Source organism: Stegostoma tigrinum, chromosome 3, assembly GCF_030684315.1.
Source record: "Stegostoma tigrinum isolate sSteTig4 chromosome 3, sSteTig4.hap1, whole genome shotgun sequence".
Classification (NCBI taxonomy): Eukaryota; Metazoa; Chordata; class Chondrichthyes; order Orectolobiformes; family Stegostomatidae; genus Stegostoma; species Stegostoma tigrinum.
The window spans coordinates 508,039-532,709 of NC_081356.1; the positions used below are offsets into that span (position 1 = coordinate 508,039).

Sequence of the window (24,671 nt, forward strand, 5' to 3'; positions counted from 1 at the left end):
GATGAATTAACAGCACAAATCCGCTTGAATGATTACGACGTGGTAGGCATCACAGAGACATGGTTGCAGGGAGCTCAGGACTGGCAGTTAAACATCCAAGGATTCGCAACATATCGAAAAGACAGGGAGGTGGGCAGAGGGGGTGGGGTCGCCTTGTTAGTTAAGAGTGGAATTAAATCTACGGCACTGAATGACATAGGGGTCAGAAGATGTGGAGTCTGTTTGGGTGGAATTAAGGAACCACAAAGGCAAAAAAAACTATAATGGGAGTTATGTACCAACCTCCTAACAGTGATCAGGACCAGGGGCGCAAGATGCACCGAGAAATAAATAGGGCATATCAGAAAGGCAAGGTCACGGAGATCCTGGGAGACTTCAATAGGCAGGTGGGTTGGGTGAATAATGTTGCTGGTGGATCCAAAGAAAGAGAATTCATGGAATGTTTGCAGGATGGCTTTTTGGAACAGCTTGTGACGGAGCCCACAAGGGAGCAGGCTATTCTGGACTTAGTGCTATGTAATGAGCCAGACTTTATAAAAGACTTTAAAGTAAGGGAACACTTAGAAGGCAGCGATCATAATATGGTAGAGATCAGTCTGCAGTTTGAAAGAGAGAAGGCAAAATCGGATATAATGGTGTTACAGTTAAATAAAGGTAATTACAGGGGCATGAGAGAGGAATTGACAAAAATCGACTGGAAGCAGAGCATAGCGGGGAAGACAGTAGACCAACAATGGCAGGAGTTTCTGGGTGTAATTGAGGACACAGTACAGATGTTCATCCCAAAGAAAAGAAAGATTATCCGGGGTGGGATTAGACAGCCATGGCTGACAAAGGAAGTGAGGAAATGTATCAAAGAAAAAGAGACAGCCTATAAAGTGGCCAAGAGCAGTGGGAAATCCGAAGATTGGGAAGGCTACAAAAACAAACAGAGGATAACAAAGAGAGCAACAAGGAAGGAGAGGATCAAATATGAAGGTAAGCTAGCTAGTAATATTAGAAATGATCGTAAAAGCTTCTTTCAATACATAAGAAACAAACGAAAGGCAAAAGTAGATATTGGGCCGCTTCAAATTGATGCTGGAAGGTAGTGATGGGAGATGAGGAAATAGCTGAAGAACTTAATAAGTACTTTGTGTCAGTCTTCACAGTGGAAGACATGAGTAGCATGCCAACAATTAGGGAGAGCCGGGGGGCAGAGTTGAGTATGGTAGGCATTACAAAAGAGAAAGTGCTAGAAAAGCTAAAGTGTCTAAAAATTGATAAATCTCCTGGCCCTGATGGGCTACATCCTAGAGTTCTGAGCGAGGTGGCTCAGGAAATAGCGGAGGCTTTGGTTGTGATATTTCAAAAGTCACAGGAGTCAGGGAAAGTCCCAGGTGATTGGAAAATTGCTGTTGTAACTCCCTTGTTTAAGAAAGGATCAAGGCAAAAGATGGAAAATTATAGGCCGATTAGCCTAACCTTGGTAGTTGGTAAAATTTTAGAATCCATTGTCAAGGACGAAATTTCTAAATTCCTGGAAGTGCAGGGTCAGATTAAAACAAGTCAGTATGGTTTTAGTCAGGGGAGGTTGTGCCTGAAAAACCTGTTAGAATTCTTTGAAGAGGTAACAAGTATGTTAGACTAGGGAAACCCAGTAGATGTTATCTATCTAGACTTCCAAAAGGCCTTTGAGTGCCTCACGGGAGGCTGCTGAGCAAGGTGAGGGCCCATGGTGTTCAAGGTGAGCTACTAGCTTGGATTGAGGATTGGCTGTCTGACAGAAGGCAGAGAGTTGGGATAAAAGGCTCTGTTTCAGAATGGCAACCGGTGACGAGGGGTATCCTGCAGCATTCAGTGTTGGGGCCACAGCTGTTCACCTTATATATTAATGATCTGGATGAAGGGACTGGGGGCATTCTGGTGAAGTTTGCCGATGATGCGAAGATAGGTGGACAGGCAGGTAGTACTGAGGAGGTGGGGAAGCTGCAGAAAGATTTAGACAGTTTAGGAGAGTGGTCCAGGAAATGGCTGATGAAATTCAATGTGAGTAAATGTGAGGTTTTGCACTTTGGAAAAGAGAATACAGGCATGGACTATTTTCTAAACGTGAGAAAATTCATAAATCAGAAGTGCAAAGGGATCTAGTAGTGTTGGTCCAGGATTCTCTAAAGGTTAGCTTGCAGGTAGAGTCCGTAATTAAGAAAGCAAATGTAATGTTGTCGTTTATCTCAAGAGGGTTGGAATATGAAAGCAGCGATGTGCTTCTGAGGCTTTATAAGGCTCTAGTTAGGCCCCATTTAGAATACTTTGTCCAATTTTGGGCCCCACACCTCAGGAAGGACATACTAGCCCTGGAGCGTGTCCAGCGAAGATACACACGGATGATCCCTGGAATGGTAGGTTTAGCGTATGACGAATGGCTAAGGATTTTGGGATTGTACTCATTAGAATTTAGAAGGTTGAGGGGAGATCTAATAGAAACTCACAAGATAATGTATGGCTTAGAAGGGGTGGACGCTCGGAAGTTGTTTCCGTTAGGCGGGGAGACTAGGACCCGTGGGCACAGCCTTAAAATTAGAGGGGGTAAATTTAAAACTGAAATGAGACGACAATTCTTCAGCCAGAGAGTGGTGGGCTTGTGGAATTCATTGCTGCAGAGTGCAGTGGAGGCCGGGACATTGGATGCTTTCAAGGCAAAGATCGACAAATTCTTGATCTCAGAAGGAATCAAGGGCTATGGGGAGAGTGCAGGCAAGTGGAGTTGAAATGCCCATCAGCCATGATTTAAATAGTGGAGTGGACTTAATGGGCCGAATGGCCTTACTTCCACTACTATGTCTTCTGGTCTTCTGGCCTTATGGAAAGGCAAGGGACTTGAGGCTGCTTACATTAGAAGAAGGTTAAGAGGTGACTTAATTGAGACATGCAAGATGATCAGAGGATTAGATAGGGTGGACAGTGAGAGCCTTTTTCCTCGGATGGAGATGGCTAGCACAAGAGGACATAGCTTTAAATTGAGGGATGGTAGATATAGGACAGATGTCAGAGATAGATTCTTTACACAGTGAGTATTAAGGGCATGGAATGCCCTGCCTGCAACAGTAGTAGACTCGCCAAGTTTAAGAGCATTTAAATGGTCATTGGATAAACACATGGATAATGATGGAATAGTGCAGGTTAGATTGGCTTCAGTTTGGTTTCACAGGTTTGCACAACATCGAGGGCTGAAGGGCCTGTACTGCACTGTAACGTTCCATGTTCTAACTCTGAATGCTTGTGCAATTCAATTCTAGGATGCATGAGATGCCATGTCTGAAAGAGAACAAATATCTTAGAGAGCTGCCAGATTGTAGGTGGATGCAGGGATTGAGAGGTGTGCCATTTCATATTTAATTGATAACAAACATAAGGGCTTTAAAATTGAAGTGCTGTTTGAGAGGGTATCAATGTAGGTTAATGAGTACAGGGGTAGAGAGTGTAGCCAGGAAAGACCTAAAGACCTAAAGAGAGAGCTCAGAAGAGCCAGGAAGAGACATGAGAAGTTATTGGCAGATAGGATCAGGGTAAACCCTAAGGCTTTCTATAGGTATTTAAGGAATAAAAGAATGACGAAAGTAAGATTAGGGCCAATCAAGGATAGTAGTGATAAGTTATGTGTGGAGTCAGATGAGATAGGGGAAGCGCTAAATGAATATTTTTCAACAGTATTCACTCTAGAAAACGACAATGTTGTCGAGGAGAATACTGAGATACAGGCTACTAGACTAGGTGGGATTGAGGTTCACAAGGAAGAGGTATTAGAAATCCTTCAGAGGGTGAAGATAGATAAGTCCCCTGGGCCAGATGGGATTTATCCTCGGATCTTCTGGGAAGCCAGGGAGGAGATTGCCGAGCCTTTGACATTGATCTTTAACTCGTCATTGTCTACAGGAATAGTGCCAGATGACTGGAGGATAGCAAATGTGGTTCCCATGTTCAAGAAGGGGAATAGAGACAACCCTGGTAATTATAGACCAGTGAGCCTCACCTCAGTTGTTGGTAAAGTGTTGGAAAAGGTTATAAGGGATAGGATTTATAATCATCTAGAAAAGAATAAATTGATTAGGGATAGCCAGCACGGTTTTGTGAAGGGAAGGTTGTGCCTCACAAACATTATTGAGTTCTTTGAGAAGGTGACCAAACAGGTAGATGAGAGTAAATCGGTTGATGTGGTGTGTATGGATTTCAGCAAGGCGTTCGATAAGGTTCCCCACAATAGGCTATTGTACAAAATGTGGAGGAATGGAATTGTGGGAGATATAGCAGTTTGGATCGGAAATTGGCTTGCTGAAAGAAGACAGAGGGTCGTAGTTGATGGGAAATGTTCATCTTGGAGACCAGTTACTAGTGGTGTACCGCAAGGGTCGGTGTTGGGTCCACTGCTGTTTTTCATTTTTATAAATGACCTGGATGAGGGCGTAGAAGGATAGGTTAGTAAATTTGCAGATGACACCAAGGTCGGTGAAGTTGTGAATAGTGACGAAGGATGCTGTAGGTTGCAGAGAGACATAGATAAGCTGCAGAGCTGGGCTGAGAGGTGGCAAATGGAGTTTAATGCAGACAAGTGTGAGGTGATGCACTTTGGTAGGAGTAACTGGAAGGCAAAATACAGGGCTAATGGTAAGATTCTTAGTAGTTAGATGAGCAGAAAGACCTTGGTGTCCATGTACACAGATCCTTGAAAGTTGCAACCCAGGTTGACAGGGCTGTTAAGAAGGCATACAGTGTTTTAGCTTTTATTAATAGAGGTACCGAGTTCCAGAACCAAGAGGTTATGGTGAAGCTGTACAAAACTCTGGTGCGGCCACACTTGAAGTATTGTGTACAGTTCTGGTCACCGCATTATAAGAAGGATGTGGAAGCTTTGGAAAGGATGCAGAGGAGATTTACTAGGATGTTGCCTGGTATGGAGGGAAGGTCTTACGAAGAAAGGCTGAGGGACTTGAGGCTGTTTTCGTTAGAGAGAAGAAGGTTGAGAGGTGACTTAATTGCAACATATAAAATAATCAGAGGGTTAGATAGGGTGGAAAGGGAGAGCATTTTTCCTAGGATGGTGACGGCGAGCACGAGGGGGCATAGTTTTAAATTGAGGGGTGAAAGATATAGGACAGATGTCAGAGGTAGTTTCTTTACTCAGAGAGTAGTAAGGGAATGGAATGCTTTGCCTGCAACGGTAGTAGATTTGCCAACTTTAGGTACATTTAAGTCGTCATTGGACAGGCATATGGATGTACATGGAATTGTGTAGGTTAGATGGGCTTGTGATCAGTATGACAGGTTGGCACAACATCAAGGGCCAAAGGGCCCGTACTGTGCTGTAATGTTCTATGTTCTAAGATTTAGTATAATTTAGGAGACAGACAGCAGTGATATCAAGTTTACAGATGATAAAACATAGGACAGTTAGTGAAGTCTTGAAGAAATTTAGAAATTAATGGGGGTTTCAGGAGCAAATGAGGTGAGACAAGACCTAGATGTATGAGACAATGACTAATAGTTACAGTCGGTATCGGCTGACTTTCTATGTGTTCATTTCCCTCTGCTTTTTGGAGTTCTTCCAGACAACTCCTTGTAGAATCTTGCAGGTATCTTTCTAATGTATTCTAACTCTGCCCACACTCAGTGTTGTGGTTCAGGGTCCCGATAACCTCACACATCAGGAACCCTAACGTGGAGGTGCTGGTGTTGGATTGGGATGGGTAAAGTCAGAGGCTACAGGAGACCAGGTTATGTACAACATAGAACATAGAACATAGAACATTACAGCACAGTACAGGCCCTTCGGCCCTCGATGTTGTGCCGACCTGTCATACCGATCTCAAGCCCATCTAACCTACACTATTCCATGTCCATCCATATGCCTGTCCAATGACGACTTAAATGTACCTAAAGTTGGCAAATCTACTACCGTTGCAGGCAAAACATTCCATACCCTTACTACTCTCTGAGCAAAGAAACTACCTCTGACATCTGTCCTATATCTTTCACCCCTCAATTTAAAGCTATGCTCCCTCGTGCTCGCTGTCACCATCCTAGGAAAAAGGCTCTCCCTACCCACCCTATTGTTCCAATATGTTCCAATTGGTTTACTTGTAATCACACAAGCTTTTGGAGAACAACACCTGACAAAGGGGCTGCGCTTGGAAAGCTTGTGATTCTGAATAAGCCTGTTGAACTATAACCTGGTGTCATGTGACTTCTGACTTCATCAGGAACCACACATTTCAAAAGGACCTGATGATGGTGAAAATAGTACCCTTTATTTGTAGCGATGTCAAAGAATTATGCAAATATACTTGTGCTAACTTTTCTTCATTTCCATGTTCATCAATATTGGTGTGAAGATTAAAATCAAAGTAAAACACTGAAGAATAATGATCACGTAACCAGTATTGCTGTTGACCTTTATTTTCTTGAACAATTTACATTTTCAGTTCATAAAATTACATTGTATAAATTTGCTGAAGAAAATCACTTTACAAGAGAAAAAATTGAACATGATTTCAGCATTAATTGAAAATTAGCCTCTGATGGCCTTTCAATCAGTTTCAGATTGGATAAGAGTAAGTTGAGTTTTGAATACTTCAAAATTAGGAAAAGTTTTGAAAGAGTGAATGAGAAGAAATATTTGCAGGAAAGTAATTGACAAAGGAACCAAAGGGTCAATTCGGAAAAATAGCTTTAAGTTGCAAGCTGGTATGATTTGGAATGCATTTCCTGAAAGACTGGTGAAAACAGATTCAATAGGAACTTTCAAGAAGGAAGTGGATATGTATTTATCTATGGAACGCTTTGCCTGCAACCGTAGTAGATTCACCAACTTTAGGTACATTTAAGTCATCATTGGACAAACATATGGACGTACATGGAATAGTGTAGGTTAGATGGGCTTCAGATTGGTATGACAGGTCGGCACAACATCGAGGGCCGAAGGGCCTGTACTGTGCTGTAATGTTCTATGTTCTATATGTGAAGACAAAAAATGTTTGCAGGTCTCGTGGTAAAGAACGGGGATATTGAACTAATAGATTGTTCTACTAAAAGACTGGCATAAGCATGACATTTCCATATCGACTAACATAAACATGACTATTACATTTCATTATATAAATCTTTGTTGGCTCAATCATTTAGTATCCAATAAAAACTACTAATATAGTGACTACAGTAACTAAAGTGCAGACTGCTAATATGGACAGTGTTACTAATTTACAGCATTTAACTCTTTTCAGTTCCGACTCTTTCTTCTTCAGTAAAGAATCATACCCTGGTGTATAAATGTCATCCAACCAAAATTTCAGATCATTTGGATCCTCCTAAATGAATATAAATAAAAATTGCTGAGACTTTTCATTTTGCATTCATCAGTACAAACACAATAATACCAGAGTTCAAACAATGACAACAGTTTATGCTTCGGGAGAAAAGGGTATAAATTGATGTGAAACTCATATCATACAGAGTCCACCCACCCATGCTCACTGCATTTAGGCAGAAAGAATTAAGAATAAAGAATCACTGGAAAATGTGAAACCAGAGAATCCAATCACCTAAGAGCCTATTCTATGAGTCTTATCTGAATTAATCTCCACAGTGTTATCTCTACTCAGTGGCAATTTTCTTGCTTTTGAGGTTGTAAGAACACATTTGATTCTTCAATTCAGTACCAAGTGAGTCAGAAATCTTGTCTTTTTGATGGTAGTCAAACTGAGGCCTATTTTCAGTAAAGTAATCCAAGGTATTCTTCAAAGTAAGGAAAGGAATTAAACTGGACTATTGATTGTTCATTTCAATCACTCTGTGTGAGATTTTACTCTGTGCTTATTGGGCTCTGCGTACTTTTACACATTAATAATGATTGAATCTATTGATTCTAAAGGGCTTTGGGATTTACTGTGATTTGATGAAAATTGCACTAATGTGCTTCTTGGCTTGCCATATTCATTTCACCTCTGCCACAATGCACTCACTGTTGGCAGTCACCTTGCAAACAGCTCTAATAAAGACAGATTATAAGTCACATTCTGCTTCAATTTCATTTGACTGAGAGAGAATTGAACAGTTATAATGGAAGCAAGTTTACAAAAAGCGGAACACAGAAATGTTCAGAGATGCTGAAAAGGCAAAGTAAAGAAGGAAGCAAGCTGCAGCTGAAACACAGGGTGAGTCACATAATGGTTGTAAACTTTCCTCCCGTGGCTCCCATCAAAATGAAAGATGGCATATAACAGATATTGTCATTTTTCTACTCACAATGGCAAAACTTTGAGATTGTGACAGATTTAATTAACAACCAAAAACTGCCATGAGTATCCATTCTTTTATCATTGCTGAGGAGAGATTGTAAAAATATGTTCCATTTTAAATCTCGGCAAAGAACAGAAAAAAGAAACAGCCTGAAGAAATTTTGAAAGCTTTGATGGCATACTTTGAACCCTAAATTAATGTAACTTATGAGTGCTATGTGTTCAATTGTAAGACCCTGCATGAAAAACAGATTTCATCGATCAGAATTGGCTGCATTTTCATTGCTTTCAGAACCTAGAGAATTCAGGCATCTGATAGATAAAGTTATCTTAGCCATTAAAGATCTGACTATGACTGCATAACTGCTAAGGGAAGGGAATATGTCGAATTTCTAAGCATGTGCTTGAAACATAAGCTTGAAAATCAATAGCCATAGCATATTAACAACAGAACACCTCCTACATCTGTGCACAGTGAGCAGGTTAATTCTGAGCAGATGCTACTTGATAGCATTGTTGATTAATCCTTCCATCACTTTACTGATGATCAAGAGGAGACTGATGGGCGGTAATTGACCAGGTTGGATTTCTTCTGCTTTTTGTGTACAGGACATACTTGGGCAATTTTCCACATTGTCAAGTAGATACCAGTGCTGTAACTGTACTGGAACATCTTGTCTAGGGAAGCAGCAAGTTCTGGAATACAGGGCTTCAGTACTATTGCCAGAATGTTGCCAGGGCCCATAACCTTTGCAACATATCATGCCCCCAACTATTTTTTTCTTGCTATCATGTGGAGTGAATTGAATTGGCTGAAGACAGGTATCTGTAATGCTGGGGGCTGCTGGAGGAGGCTGTGATAGATTATCCACTTAGCATGTTGTGCTGAATCTTGCTGCGAAAGCTTCAGCCTTATCTTTTGCACTGAAGTGCTGGGCTGTTCCATCATTGAGGATGGAGATAGTTGTGATGCTTCCTCCTCCAGTGAGTTGTTTAATTGTCACCACCATTAACGACTGGATGAGGCAGGACTGCAGAGCTTAGATCTGATATTTTCTGTCCGAGTTCTCTCTATCACTTGCTTCTCATGCTATTTGATACACAAGTAGTTTTGTTTTCCAGCTTCACCAGGTTGAGGTGTCATTTTTAGCTATGCCTGGTGCTGCTCCTGGCATACCCTCCTGCACTCTCCATTGAACCAGGGTTAATCCCCTGGCTTGATGGTAATTTTTGAGTGGGAGATACGCCAAGCCATGCGGTTAAGATTGTGCTGGAGCACAATTCTGCTACTGTTGATGGGCCATATCATCTCATGGATATCGAGTCTGGAGTTGTTAGATCTGTTCAAAGTTTGTCCCATTCAGCACAGTGACAGTGAGGATGGAGTGTTATTCTTAATGAGAAGGCAGGACTACTTCTCCACAAGAACTGTGCGATGGTCACTCTTACTGATATTACAAAGGACAAGAAAAATTACAGCACATGGTTAGGCCCTTCGACCCTCCAACCCTGCACCGACATGCTGCTCATCACAACTAAAACTCCCTAACCTTTCGGAGGCAATATTCCTCTATTTTCTTACTTCACATATTTGTCAAGACACCTTTTAAAAGTCACGATAGTATCTGCTTCCACTAAGTCCCCCAGCAGTGAGTTCCAGGCACCCACCATCCTCCATGTAAAAACTTGCCTCGTACATCACCTTTAAGCTTTGCCCCTCGCACCTTAAACCCATGGCCCCTGGTAACTGACTCTTCCACCCTGGGGAAATAACTCCTGACTGTCCATTCTTTCCATGCCCTTCATAATCTTGTAGACCTCTATCAGGTCACCCCACAACCTCCGTTGTTCCAGTGAGAACAGACCATGTTTCTCCAGCCTCTCGTCATAGCTAATACCTTCCATACCAGGCAACATCCTGGTAAATCTCTCCTGTACCTTCTTCAAAGTCACCACATCCACATGGCAACCAGCACTGAACACAATAGTCCAAATGCGGCCTAAGGTTCTATAAAACTACAACATTACCTGCTAATTTTTAAACCCAATGCCACTGCTGATGAAGGCAAGCATGCTGTATGCCTTGTTGACTACCTTTTCCACCTGTGCTGCCACTTTCAGGATGTGTGTACCTGTACACCAGATCTCTCTGCCTATCAGTACTCTTAAGAGTTCTGCCAAATACTCTACATTTTCCATCTGGATTAGACGGTCCTCATCACTATCCACAATTCCACCAACTTTTGTGTCATCGACAAACTTACTGATCAGGCCAGTTACATTCTCCTCCAAATCATTTATATGTATTACAAACAGCAAAGGTCCCAACACTGATCCCTGAGGAACACCACTAGCCAAAGCCCTCCATTTAAAAACACACTCTTCCACTGCTACCCTCTGTCTTCTATGACCGAACCAGTTTTTTTATCCATTTTGAAAATTCACTTCTAACCTCGTGCGACATTACCTTCTGTATCAGCCTGCCATGAGGGAATTTGTCAGAGGACAACATCCACTGCCCTACCCTCATCAATCATCTTTGTCACTTCCTCAAAAAACTCACCTAAGTTAGTGAGAAACAACATCCCCTTCACAAAACCATGTTGCTACTTACTTATTTCCAAGTGCGAGTAAATCCTGTCTCAAAGAATCCTCTCCAATAAATTCCTCACCACTGACATAAGGCTCACCAGTCTGTAATTGGCTGCCTTATCCTTGCTACCCTTCTTAAACAAAGGAACAACATTGTCTATTCTCCAATCCATGGGGACCTGCCCTGTAGCCAGTGAGGATACAAAGACTTCCCTCAAGGCCCCAGCAATTTCCTCCCTTGCCTCTCTCTGTAGTGTGGGGTGTATCCCACCAGGCCCTGGGGGCTTGTCTGTCTTCATGTTTTTCAAGACCCCCAATACCTCCTTCCTTTTGATCCCAACATGACCCTAACTATCTAGACATCCTTCCCCAGACTCACCATTCACTGAGTTCTTCCCTAAGGTGAATGCTGATGCAAAGTACTCATTTAATACCTTGCCCATTTGACTCTGAGAGCAGTTCCCTTCTGCCTGAATATCATAGAAGCTCAGAGGATCCAACATCTGGGATGGAATTTCTGAGGCAGTGACGGTAAGAACAGGGCCGGTGAGACAATGATGGTGAGAACGAGGCCGGTGAGGCAGTGATGGTGATAGTGGGGACAGTGAGGCAGTGATGGTGAGATAGGGGCTGATGAGGCAGTGACGGTGAGAGTGGGGACGGTGAGGCAGTGACGGTGAGAGTGGGGATGATGAGAGTGGGGCCAGTGAGGCAGTGACGGTGAGAGTGGGGATGATGAGAGTGGGGACGGTGAGGCAGTGACGGTGAGAGTGGGGATGATGAGAGTGGGGATGGTGAGGCAGTGACGGTGAGAGTGGGGATGATGAGAGTGGGGCCGGTGAGGCAGTGACGGTGAGAGTGGGGATGATGAGAGTGGGGACGGTGAGGCAGTGACGGTGATAGTGGGGATGATGAGAGTGGGGACGGTGAGGCAGTGATGGTGAGAGTGGGGATGATGAGAGTGGGGACGGTGAGGCAGTGACGGTGAGAGTGGGGATGATGAGAGTGGGGACAGTGAGGCAGTGATGGTGATAGTGGGGATGATGAGAATGGGGATGGTGAGGCAGTGATGGTGAGGCAGTAACAGTGAGGAAGTGGCAGTGAGAATGGGAACAGTGAGGCAGTGATGGTGATAGTGGGGGCAGTGAGGCAGTGATAGTGAGATAGGGGCTGATGAGGCAGTGGCGGCGAGAGTGAGACGGTGAGGCAGTGATGGTGTGAGTGGGGATGATGAGAGTGGGGACGGTGAGGCAGTGACGGTGAGAGTGGGGATGATGAGAGTGGAGACGATGAGGCAGTGATGGTGAGAGTGGGGATGATGGGAGTGTGGACGGTGAGGCCGTGACGGTGATAGTGGGGATGAAGAGAGTGGAGACGGTGAGGCAGTGACGGTGATAGTGGGGATGATGAGAGTGGGGACGGTGAGGCAGTGACGGTGAGAGTGGGGATGATGAGAGTGGGGACGGTGAGGCAGTGACGGTGATAGTGAGGATGATGAGAGTGGGGCCGGTGAGGCAGTGACGGTGAGAGTGGGGATGATGAGAGTGGGGACGGTGAGGCAGTGACGGTGATAGTGGGGATGATGAGAGTGGGGACGGTGAGGCAGTGACGGTGAGAGTGGGGATGATGAGAGTGGGGACGGTGAGGCAGTGGCAGTGATAGTGGGGATGATGAGAGTGGGGCCGGTGAGGCAGTGACGGTGATAGTGGGGATGATGAGAGTGGGGACGGTGAGGCAGTGACGGTGAGAGTGGGGATGATGAGAGTGGGGACGGTGAGGCAGTGACGGTGAGAGTGGGGATGATGAGAGTGGGGACGGTGAGGCAGTGACGGTGATAGTGGGGATGATGAGAGTGGGGACGGTGAGGCAGTGACGGTGAGAGTGGGGATGATGAGAGTGGGGACGGTGAGGCAGTGATGGTGAGAGTGGGGATGATGAGAGTGGGGACGGTGAGGCAGTGATGGTGAGGCAGTAACAGTGAGGAAGTGGCAGTGAGAATGGGAACAGTGAGGCAGTGATGGTGAGATAGGGGCTGATGAGGCAGTGATGGCAAGAGTGGGGCAGGTGAGGCAGTGATGGTGAGAGTGGGGATGATGAGAGTGGGGACGGTGAGGCAGTGATGGTGAGGCAGTAACAGTGAGGAAGTGGCAGTGAGAATGGGAACAGTGAGGCAGTGATGGTGAGATAGGGGCTGATGAGGCAGTGATGGCAAGAGTGGGGCAGGTGAGGCAGTGATGGTGAGAGTGGGGATGATGAGAGTGGGGACGGTGAGGCAGTGACGGTGATAGTGGGGATGATGAAAGTGTGGACGGTGAGGCAGTGACGGTGATAGTGGGAATGATGAGAGTGGGGATGGTGAGGCAGTGCCGGTGATAGTGGGGATGATGAGAGTGGGGACGGTGAGGCAGTGACGGTGAGGGTGGGGATGATGAGAGTGTGGACGGTGAGGCAGTGATGGTGATAGTGGGGATGATGAGAGTGGGGACGGTGAGGCAGTGACGGTGATAGTGGGGATGATGAGAGTGGGGACGGTGAGGCAGTGACAGTGAGGCAGTGGCGGTGAGGGTGGGGATGATGAGAGTGGAGACGGTGAGGCAGTGACGGTGAGGAAGTGGCAGTGAGAATGGGAACAGTGAGGCAGTGACGGTGATAGTGGGGATGATGAGAGTGGGGACCGTGAGGCAGTGACGGTGACGGTGGACCTTTTGCATGGTGGTGGCTGTGGTCTTCTGGTTGTCCTAGCGATAGGAGCAGTGCCTGCACCGTGGGGAGATATGTTTTGGCATTCTGATATCTGAGCTTTTATTTTTTTACTTACCTTTTGGCTCATTTGAGACTTTTCCTTCTGGCTTTTGTAATCAAGTGGGTGCTTGTGAATAGCAACTTTGTGCACTTTCACCGAATTTATGTATTTCTACAGCTAGAATGCACGACAAACAAATAAATCTAATATCTAATATCTAAATCTAAATGTAGCAGTTAAAAGGCTCTGAGTAAAGGATGGAGCATTGTGGTTAAAGAGCTCCCTGATTTGCCTGCCATTAAAGTTTGGTGTTTTGCCCAGGCATTAATCTACAATGAACTTATGAGAATGTAAATATGCGAGAGATCCCTCCTTGCCCTAAGTGGAAGTCCCTCCATCTTTACAAAGCCATCTTCACACTTAGACGCAGAAATGAAAATTTTGCCTCTTAAAGTAAAAGAGCAGCAAACAACTGGAAGGATGTTTGTGCCGTCCCTCATTTAAAGTGTTTATGGAGGAGAATGTTGTCCTGAATTGTACTTGTGTATGAAATACGTGACCATATGAGTGCTTTTACTTCGGGTTTGAAATGCAAAAGAAGGAAACATTGCTCCTGAAAAGTCAAATTATTTTTGTGCCTTCCAAAGCTCTCCAGTTTCAACATTCTGAGGTGTTTGATGAACTGAGCCTTTTTACTACTTCATTGTTAACCTGGAAAAGCTGAGAAAAATCCCAGTGGAAGGACATTGTGATATGGAGGAAACAGAGCCAAGGGATGTAGGACCAAAAGTTAGGGAGGAAAAGGCAGGAAAATGAGTTGAGAAACATATCTGAGCCATTACTGAGTGGCAGACTAGACTCAATTGGCTGAATGGCCTGATTCTTCTCCTATATCTATTGCCTGGGAAAAGTGATGGGAGAAGACAGGGAACCACACCGCTGACAGCTGGAGAGTAAGAGGGGGGCGAGCAGAGTTGATAGCCTTCAGTGTATGGAAAGGGAATCAGGGATTCTGATGGTTTTAACTGAAGGAGAAATGTTGACCAAGTAAATTTCTTGCCTTTCCTTAAACAATAGCATGAGATATTTTATGACTTGATTGGCCTCAAATTACCTCTCATGCAAAGGGCAGGATTTGTGACTTTGTTTGTACTGCACTGCTGGTGATGTATTGGCAGTTCAGCTGATTTAAAGGGCTATGCTGCCAAGCAGGGTTTATGCCCATTAGTAATACAGGGCTATGTGCAGAGCAATCAGCCCAGGTTTACACACTGACAGGTTCCAGAACAACCCAGAATTCTTTCAGGTGTACAACGACTTCCAGTTTGCAGAGTAAGTGCAAGTGATGTAGTTGTGGTGCTATTTGATCCTTTTATAAATTCTGTGTTCTGTATGCTTCTTTCTCACTTCACCTGACAAAGGGGTTACGCTCTGAAAGCTTGTGATTTCAAATAAACCTGTTGGATTATAACCTAGTGTTGTGTGATTTCTGACCTTGTCTATCCCTGTAGATTTGTTTTTGATTATCAAGGGGATCAAGGGTTACAGGGAGAAAGCAGGAGAATGGGGTTGAGGAACTAATTAGCCATGATTGAATGGTGGAGCAGACTCGATGGACCTAATGGCCTAATTTCTGCTCCTGTTTCTTATGGTCTTATGGTCTAATGTCCAATACTGGCACCTCCACATTGTAGTGCTATTATGACCACAAGATCTAGGCCAATCAGCTCTGTTGATACATGGGTTATATTATGCACGCATTCAAGCCCCAAAAGAATGTTAAAAGACCCCTTGCCCCAGTTTCTCCACCATTGCACCTTGCTGCCACTGACACAGACTTTCCAACCTTCCTATACCCAGGCAGAGCCTCTTTCTAATAGTCTCTGGCAGAGGAGCGATAATCTCCCCTCCCCACACCACGGATAATTTTTGATGCTGAACGCCATTCTCTCCAGCTTTTAATGGGCAGTTAAGTGAATTCAGGACATTAGAAGTTCCTAAACATTGCACTCCAAGGCAGTCTAAATCACTTAATTAATTGAAAGTCATAATGTAGATGACAGCCCTTCACAGAGAAAAAAAGTATAAGAAATGCTAAAACAAAAATAGATTCTAAACTGAATAAGATTGTGACATCCTGAAGAGTAAAAACATAAAATGAATCCAAATAAACTTAAAATGCTTGAATCACATGAATTAGAAAGTTCTAAAGTCCAAATTATTAAATCATGTATCTTTGCCAAAACATGTAAACACTTACCTCACAAAACATGACTTATAATTAAAAATAATTAGTTGGATTTTCTGATGAGTGGATGGCCTTTCTTTTTTGAAAAATGGGAGCTCCACATTTCTGAGAGTTGAGTAGGGTTCCATTTGTGTAGGGGAATGGTTTTAGGGGAAGCAAGTAAATAAGGTACCAACTGGGGAGGGCATTGGGTTCTAGCTGGATAAGAAGCAAGATACATAGGGGTAGGGTGCCAGATAAGTAGGGTGCCAGTTGAGTAGGGGGTTTGGCACCATGTAGGTTGGATCCCAACAGGGAAGGAGATAAGGTACCAAAGCTATCACAGTGTAAGATAGCAAGAAAGGTGATATAACGTTTAGGGTATGTCAGAGAGGGGAGGGCAGTGGGGATGCAGTGGCAGGGGAGGGGGTTTGGTAGGAGTGATGGGAAAATCAGGTCCAGTGGGTGTCAGGGAGCTTTGGGTTATGTCTGGTAAGGGTGGGAGGATCAAATCCTGTTGGAGTGGGAATTGGGGTGCTGATCAGGTGTTGTGGTCCTGGAGGGGTGTCAGGTGTGGACCTGGCAGGTGTATGTTGTCTCGGAGAGGTACAGTTGGGTATGTGTGTGAGGTATGTATAGCACCGGTTTAACAGTTAGTCTGGAGTTAGATTATGTATTTAATAGCTTAATGTCTCTTCAGTAACTATTTTGGGCATTGGGGAATTACCCAGAACAATACTCAATTTCCCAGGCAATCCATTCAGAGTGTGTTACAACAGTGATTCCACAGTGATCCCATGTCCAACTTCCATCTACGCTGGAATAACGATTGTCTGGCCTTTGGAAAATTCAGGATTGATGCAAATCCATGTGCGATGTCAAACAGAATTTCATTTTAGAAAAGTGGTGACAGGCCTTGATATGTTTGAAGGAAAGGGAAGCAGTTAGACAGACAACCTTAGTAGCACTCAAAAGTATTGACAATATATAAAAGTTTGGTTCATAAAATGGTTGCCAGTCCCACCAATGGTCAATTTTCTGTGAACATTTGTGAAATGCAGAGATTTGAATGGAAGGCCATATGTTTACTGATCTGTTACATACTTTTCTTACAAGTAGGTTATACATTTTCTTTCAGCCAGAAGCTAAGGTTTAATTGTTGCTTTGTTTATGTTTATATCTGTTGTCCTACATAAATATTAGCTAAGCCTTTCAAATGGTTGATTAAAATTAGATCAGAAGAACAAATGAATATGGTTTTAATGTATAGAAATACAAAAACAAGTAATAAATAAAAGAAAGACAATGATGTAGCAATGAAGAAAACTAAATTATGCTTCAATTCATCAGTGGCAGCATGGTTTAATGAAGAGCAGGTCATGTTTGACAAACTTGATCGAGTTCTTTGAGGATGTAATCAGTGAAGTGGATGTTCCAAGATCCAATGGATTTGGACTATCTACACTTCAAGAAGGCTTTTGATAAGATGCCACATAAAAGGCTGATCCGGAAAGTTAGATGCCAGGGGGTTAAAGGTAGAGTATTGGCTTGGATAGAGGATTGGCTGAATTACTGAAAGTGGAGGATTGGGATAAATGCATATTTCTCTGGATGGTGAACTGTAACTCGTGGGATGCCATTGGGTTCAGTTCTCAGATCTCAACTATTTACAATTTGTATAAATGATTTGCAAGCAGGAACAGAGTGTAACATAGTGAAGTTCACGGATAATACTAAAATAGGTGGCTAAGCAGGCAGTGATGAGGAGATAAAGGGTTTACAGATGAATATTGATAGGCTCGGAGAATGGGCCAGAATCTGGCAGATGAATTTAATGTGTATAACCGTGAGGTTTTCCATTGTGGTTGGGAAAGTAAAAGGGCAAATTATTATTTAAATAGGAAGTAGAGTCAAAGTGTATCAGTGCAGAGGGATTTGGGTGTCCTTGTGCATGAATCACAGACAGTGGGTATGATGGTTCAGCATTTAATAAGAAAGGCAATTGGAATCTAGGCATTTATTGCAAAAGGACTGGATTATAAGAGTAAAAAAGTATTGTTACTGTTATATAAAGTGTCAGTTAGACCACACCTGGAGTACTGTGTCCAGTTTTGGTCTCCTTACTGAGGAGGGATGTAGTGGTACTGGAGGCAGTTCAGAGGAGGTTCACCAGGTTGATTCCAGGATGAAAGGGCTGTTGGATGAGGAGTGATTGAATCGCTTGGTCTTGTACTGACTGGAGTTCAGGTGAATGAGGGGGATCTGGTAGAGGTTTATAAAATGTTAAAAGGGATTGTAGGTGGATGTTGAACAGATGGTCCTCATTGTGGCACAGCAAAGATATAGAGAGAGAGGAGGTAGGTTCAAAACAGAGATGAGGAGAAACTACTTCTGTCAGAGAGTTGTGAATCGTTGGAACACCCTGCCCCAGAGTGTACTGGAGGCAGAATCAATCAACAGATTCAAGAAAGAAATAGTAATGTTTCTGATGAAAAGTGGGTTAAAGGGCTATGGGGAATAGGCAGGAAAGTGAAATCGCCATCAGGATAAGAACAGCCAGCATCATTTTAAATGGCAGAGTGGCTCAAAGGAAGATAAGGCTGCCCACTCCTGCTCCTAATTCCCATGTTCCTATGTTACAATCACAGGGTGCAATATTATTAACAGATATACTCATTTCAATTGAGTAAACTCTTTTTAAATTAGCATGACAAGGAAGTTGACATTAATAGATTCGCGTATTTATTGTATATTGTGTCAGACATGGTTATATATGGTTTCAGAGATAATAGGAACTGTGGATGCTGGAGGATCTGAGATAACAAGGTGTAGAGCTGGATGAACACAGCAGGCCAAGAAGCATCAGAGGAGCAGGAAGGCTGACGTTTCGGCCCTAGATTTTTCTTCAGAAATTTCTGAAGAATGGTCTAGGCCCAAAACATCAGCCTTCCTGCTCCTCTGATGCTGCTTGGCCTGCTGTGTTCATCTAGCTCTACACGTTGTTCTCATGGTTATATGTGGGTTCACCTCTCAATCTTAAGGCCATAAGATGTTGGAGGAGAAGTAGGCCATTTGGTCTATTGAATGCATAGAGTATGCTCCATCTTTCAATTGATCACAGCTGATCTGATATTACACAACACTTTCCTGGCTTATTTCCATACCCCTTGATTCCCTTACTGGTTAAAATCTCTCTATCTCAGCCTTCAATATACTTAATGACACAACCTCTATAACACTCTGCAGTAAAGAATTCTACAGGTTCATTTCCCTCTGGGAATAAAGATCCTCATCTCTGTTTTAATGTCTCTGCACTTACCCTATCAAATCTTTTAACAATCTTATATGTTTCAAAAAAGTCTCCATTCGTTCTTATAAAATCCATTCAGTACAAGCCAAATCTATTCAACCCCTCCTCACAAGAATGGCATTCCATACCTGGGATCAACCTAATGAATCTTCTGCAGATTGCCTCAAATACCCATGTATCTTTCTGTGGATAAGAGAACCAAAACAGGTTACAGTATTGCAGCTGTGGCCTGACTAGCACCTTGTATTGATGTATGCATATAAGACCTCCCTAATTTCATTATCCAATTCTTTTGAAGTAAAGTCCAACAGTCAGTTAGGAGCAGCTGATGCAGTCCTCATTAGCTGCTGAATTTGGATGTTAACTTTGTGTGATTCATTTATAAGGACCTCTATATCCCTCTGTGCTGCAGCTTTCTGAAGGGTTTCCTACTTCTCTTCCTCCCAAAATGGATAACCTCATAATTTCCCACATTTTATTTAATTTGCCTAGTTTTTGCAAACTCTTTTAACTAGTCTATATCCCTTTGTGGACTGTGCCATTCTCACCACTTGCCTTCCCAACTGTTTTTGTGCCACTGTCAAACTGGGCAATATTATATTCACATCCATTCTCCAAACACAAATAAATATTGTAAATAATTGATCATCTTTAACTACTTGTTTATTATGATGTACAACAGCTTAGCTTACATCAGTTCTTCAGTGAACAAGAAATTTCATCAACTTGTTGTCAGCAAGATTGGAGCCAACTCCTAAATCCTGAGCACTGGCATCATATTTGTTGCTGCTGCCGCTTTCGTCCATCATCATACAAGAGGATGATGGAAGAAAGCGGCAGCAGCACAAAGTTAATAACTTAGTGAACTCTGAGCTGAGGTTTAAACTCTAAGTACTAGCTGCAATTGAAACTGTCCATGCTACAATATTTCCATCCTACACCCCTACCTTATCACAATGAATGCAGAAGCTCTCATTGAAATTTTTGTGCTCTCAAAATGTGATTGTTCCAATGATCACCTCAGAGCATTCTGGCTTCAGCCCTCTGCTCATGAGGGCTCATCTGAAACTCATCTATCTGTAGCCTATCTTATTTTCTTTACCTCATGTCCTCAGCAATCAACATGTAGTGACTGGATTGAATTATTAATGTGGGATCGGGGTCCCGAAGTTGGGCACATTTCTGGGTCTTGGCCTGAAATCATGTCAATGCCAGTCACCTGGCCTGATTTTTGACAAGGAGACTATTGTTAGCCAGAGAGTGCATTTGGTATCAATTGAGAATGGCAGACAGTCTGTCAAAGCTATCAGAGGATCAAAAAGATTGTCTCCATCCAGGACACCAGCAGCTCCATCTTCCCAGTTAGGAGCAGCTGATGCAGATAGAAGAGAAAGCATGTACCTTAAGGTGGAGGTTGCCTGTAAAGAGACTTAAAAATATTTAACTTTATAAAGGTCAGCTGGACTTCAGAGAGGGCATACCCTGTCACCGGACATTTAGCAATCACAGCTGTGATCCAACACCTATGGCATTATTCGGGGCTGCTGTCCAAATCATTCAACCCTCAGTAACTTCCTGAATATTCATAGATATTTACAGCACAGAAAAATGTCTTTCAGCCTCATACATCACAGCTAGTCAAAAATAACAAGACTGAACTACTGTAATTCTTTTATACCACTTGGCTCATAGCCTTCTTTGCTTTAGCTATGCAAGTGCACATCTAAATTCTTACGGCCATAGAGTCATAGAGCTGTACAGCATGGAAATATGCTTCGGTCCGACTCACCCATGTTGACCAGATATCCTAAATTAATCTAGCCCAATTTGGCAGCATTTGTCCCATATCCCTCTAAATCCTTCCTCTTCATGTACCCTTCCAGATGCCTTTTAAATGCTGTAATTGTACCAGCCTTCACCACTTCCTCCAACAATTCATTTCATATACTCGGGGTCCTTTTTATATTTTCCCCTCTCACCTTAAACTTATGTCCCTCTAGCTTTGGACTCCCCTACCCTGGGGAAAAGATCTTGAATACTCAACCTATCAATGCCCCTCATGATTTTATAAACTCCTTAAGGCCAGCCTCCAGACTCCAATGTTCCAGGGAAAATAGTCCCAGCCTATCCAGCCTCTGCCTATAGCTCAAACCCTCCAAAACCAGCAAAATCCTGGTAAATCTTTTTTGATCTTTCAAGTTTCACAACATCCTGCTACCTCAGGGAGACCAGAATCGAATGCTTCTTAAATGTTATGAGTGATTCTGCCTTGACAGGCACCAAGTTCCAGATTCCCACCACCATTTGAGTAAAAGGCTTCTCTTCACATCTTCTCTAAACCTCTTGCCTTTTACCTTAAATCTGTGCTTCCTGGCCATTGATCCTTCCGTCAGAGGGAAAGTTCCTTCCTGTCTACTCAATCTACGCCCCTCATCATTTTATACATCATGACCATGTCCCGTCCCAATCTGCTCTGCTGTAAGGAAAACAACCCCAGTCTAACAAATCTCTCTTCATAACTGAAACTCTCCAGCCCAGGACACATCCCTGGTAAATTTCCACTGCAGTGCTATCAAATCTCTCCAAAAATGTGGATACCAGACTGTGCACAATACTGTAGCTCTGGCCTAACCAGTAGTTAGTTCCAGCATAACCTCCAACTCTATGCCTCAGCTAATAACGGAAACTACGGATGAGTATTAAATAAAGCCCAGCCAGTGATGCCCAGCTTCAGGAGAAAATAACCACTTTATCCAACTATACTAATATTTTAAAGGACTGGTAGCCATGTTCAGCAAAATTCCTCACTTCCTAGGTTGTTGTCCAGCCTCCTACTGTTCATCGTATGTTCCCTTGCCTTATTTGTCTCATGCAAGTGCATTACCTTACATTAATCCAAATTGAATTCCATTTGTTACTGATCACTCCATCTGCCCAACCTGTCTATATCTTCTTCGAATCGAAGGCTATCCTCCTCACCATTTACTACTATACTAGTTTTTGTGTCATCTGTGAAATTAAGCTTCCCACATTGAGGTCTAAATCATTTCCATAAAGCACAAACGGCAAATGCCCCAACACTGACCCCCATGGGAGCCCTCTGGACACAGCTGCAAGTCATGACCATCATCCTCTTCTTCTTACCACTCACCCAAATGTGTATCCAATCTTCCAGATTTCCCTGGATCTCATAGCTTGCACCTTTGCTATAAGACTCCCATTTGTGACCTTATTAAATGCCTTGCTGAAGTGCAAGTAAACTCCATCAAATGTTATAGCCTTCATCTGCACACCTGGCCACTTCTTCTAAAAACTCAATCAAATTGGTCGCACGTTACCTCCCCTTAGCAAACCCATGCTGGTTAATCCCTGTCTCTCCAAGTGCACATTAATACTGTCCCTCAGAATTGCTTCCAATTGTTTCCCCACCACTGATGTTAAACTGATCGACCTGTAGTACTCATACTGTCCGCGCATACAAGTGTATTCATGGCCATTTTCTCCAGACACCATTTGCTTAGTACTATGTTCCTCTGGGCACCCCTGTCCTCTGACTGGGACCTTTGTATCTGCGCTACATTGATCACATATTCTTCAGGTGCTTTGGCCTTGCACACTGAAATAGTCTTTATAAAAATCTCTGCTATATTGTGGTCCCTCTCCTTTAATTCAGAATATTTACTGAGTCATGAAGTCATAGAGTCATAAAACAAGGAAACAGACCCTTTGTTCTAACCAGTCCATGTTGAATGTAATCCCAAACTAATCCCACCTGTAAGTGCTTGGCACATACCAGTCCAAACATTTCTTATTAACGTACTAATCCAAATGTCTTTTAAATGTTGTAACCGTATCTGCACCCAACGCTTTCTCTGGAATTTCATTCCACACACGAACCACTCTCTGGAAAAAAAAGTTGCCCATCATGATTACTTAATGTTTAATTCCACCTTTACTAAAGATCCCTGGTGCTTTTTAACTCAATACTTATTTATTTATAGTCTCTGTGAACAAAACTGTAACATTTAATAAGCCCCTAGGTGCAAAATAATGTTACATAAATTGCAGTATCCATTATCAACATAAACAGTATCTATTAACAGCAGTAATTTCTATCTTGTATCACCTTGCTTAAATGATCAGCTAGATTTGTTTGTTCTGTCTGCCTGTCATAATCCTGAATTGTCCACGATGGATGAGCTTTGTTCAGTTGCCAGCTGTTTTCTGTCCTTATGTCTGCATACAAGGGATTCCTCTTGATGGTGGACTTTAAGGTTTGAGGCGTGATATGTTTGCTGAGCACATTATCAATGAGCATAGGGCCATTACCATATAATTGTAATCTGAATTTCTCTGATGTATCTTGGTCTTTCGTCTAGAAGACATTTAATACAGTGCAGTGACAATGATGAAATTCTTAGGATTATTATCAGAATCAGTTTGTGATGACTCTGCTAAGCCTGATTCAATTTTTTTTAAGTAGTTGTTGCAAATATCCATTTGAATGCACAAAAATAACATTTTAACACAAGTTATTTCCTAAAATGTAAAGAATAATTACAAAACTGCTCTTAACTAATTAAAATCCAGGCTTATTTCCAGAGTCATCTGTATGAAAGTTGCATACCTTTTTATCTAGGTCAGCGAATTTAAGATTTTTAAAAAATGTACATAAAAGCATTTTCAATGTATTTTCAATTCTCAGAGCAAATGCACAATGTGAAGATGTTTGAGCCACTTACTGGCGAATAGACTTGATTGTGCCACTGACGACCACTCAGAGCTGCTCCAGAGAGACCTGTAAAACCAATGTGGCTTAAACCAGGATTTGTACCTAATGCTTTCACATCTAACTGCAGAAATTTGTCAGGATGATTGTTATTTGGCAAGACTGATAGGTCCATGTTTCTTTCGTGCCCTTCTCCAGGCACACACTGGCACTGATGAGAAATACACTCTTGTGAATTATTAATAAATTATTGAACATTTAGGTCGATAGTTGAAACATTATCTGTCTCCAGAGCTCCTTTTCAATAGCGAATGAACTAACCAGGGACTGCAGTCACTGATGAATAATACACACCTTTTGATTTTTTTTTTTCATTGGTGCATTGCAAGCCATGACACAATGTGGTAGAATTATTTTAAAATGATTAAAGGTTACGTGTAAAGGAAATTTTATCAGGTAGATAAAAGCTCATGGTTTCCAGTAGTTGAAACACTTAAAAATGAGGGCCATAGCAACAAAATTATAGTTATTTTTTAAATGCCTACCGAAGCAATAGCATTTGAATTGTGACTTCTGTACTGCGATGAGGGTTGAAAACATCTACTTTTTCACAAAAACTAAAATAATTATATAAATACAACATCTATGGACTTGGAATATGCAAAGAGAAGAAAATCCTACCAATATTTAATCAAGCTTTTGTACATTTTTGGAACAGTGTAAAAACTGAGTGCTCAGTGTGATTTTATGTGATGCTGCCTGATTTCCCATCTCTCTGACAACTGTTCCAAATATTGGAC

The 24,671-nt window shown here is 42.6% G+C and overlaps 1 protein-coding gene across 1 annotated transcript; it reads right to left on the reverse strand.

Annotated features, from left to right (window-relative positions):
* Positions 1-6,570: 6,570 nt before the first annotated feature.
* Positions 6,571-24,149, reverse strand: LOC125450347 (major intrinsically disordered NOTCH2-binding receptor 1-like). The gene is made up of 3 exons (XM_048526333.2): positions 23,885-24,149; positions 23,269-23,517; positions 6,571-7,340 (listed from the first exon to the last, which is right to left on the reverse strand). The coding sequence occupies exons 1-3, from the start codon at positions 24,044-24,046 to the stop codon at positions 7,155-7,157; spliced, it is 597 nt and encodes a 198-aa protein (XP_048382290.1). The 5' UTR covers positions 24,047-24,149; the 3' UTR covers positions 6,571-7,154.
* Between the last annotated feature and the right edge of the window lie 522 nt (positions 24,150-24,671).

Coding starts and splice junctions, on each gene's coding strand:
- LOC125450347 (XM_048526333.2), bottom strand. CDS start 24,046: ATGGACCTATCAGTCTTGCCAAATAACAATCATCCTGACAAATTTCTG. Junction 23,518..23,884: donor ACAATCAAGTCTATTCGCCA/GTAAGTGGCTCA, acceptor AATGTCTTCTAG/ACGAAAGACCAAGATACATC. Junction 7,341..23,268: donor TAGCTGATCATTTAAGCAAG/GTGATACAAGAT, acceptor ATATTCATTTAG/GAGGATCCAAATGATCTGAA.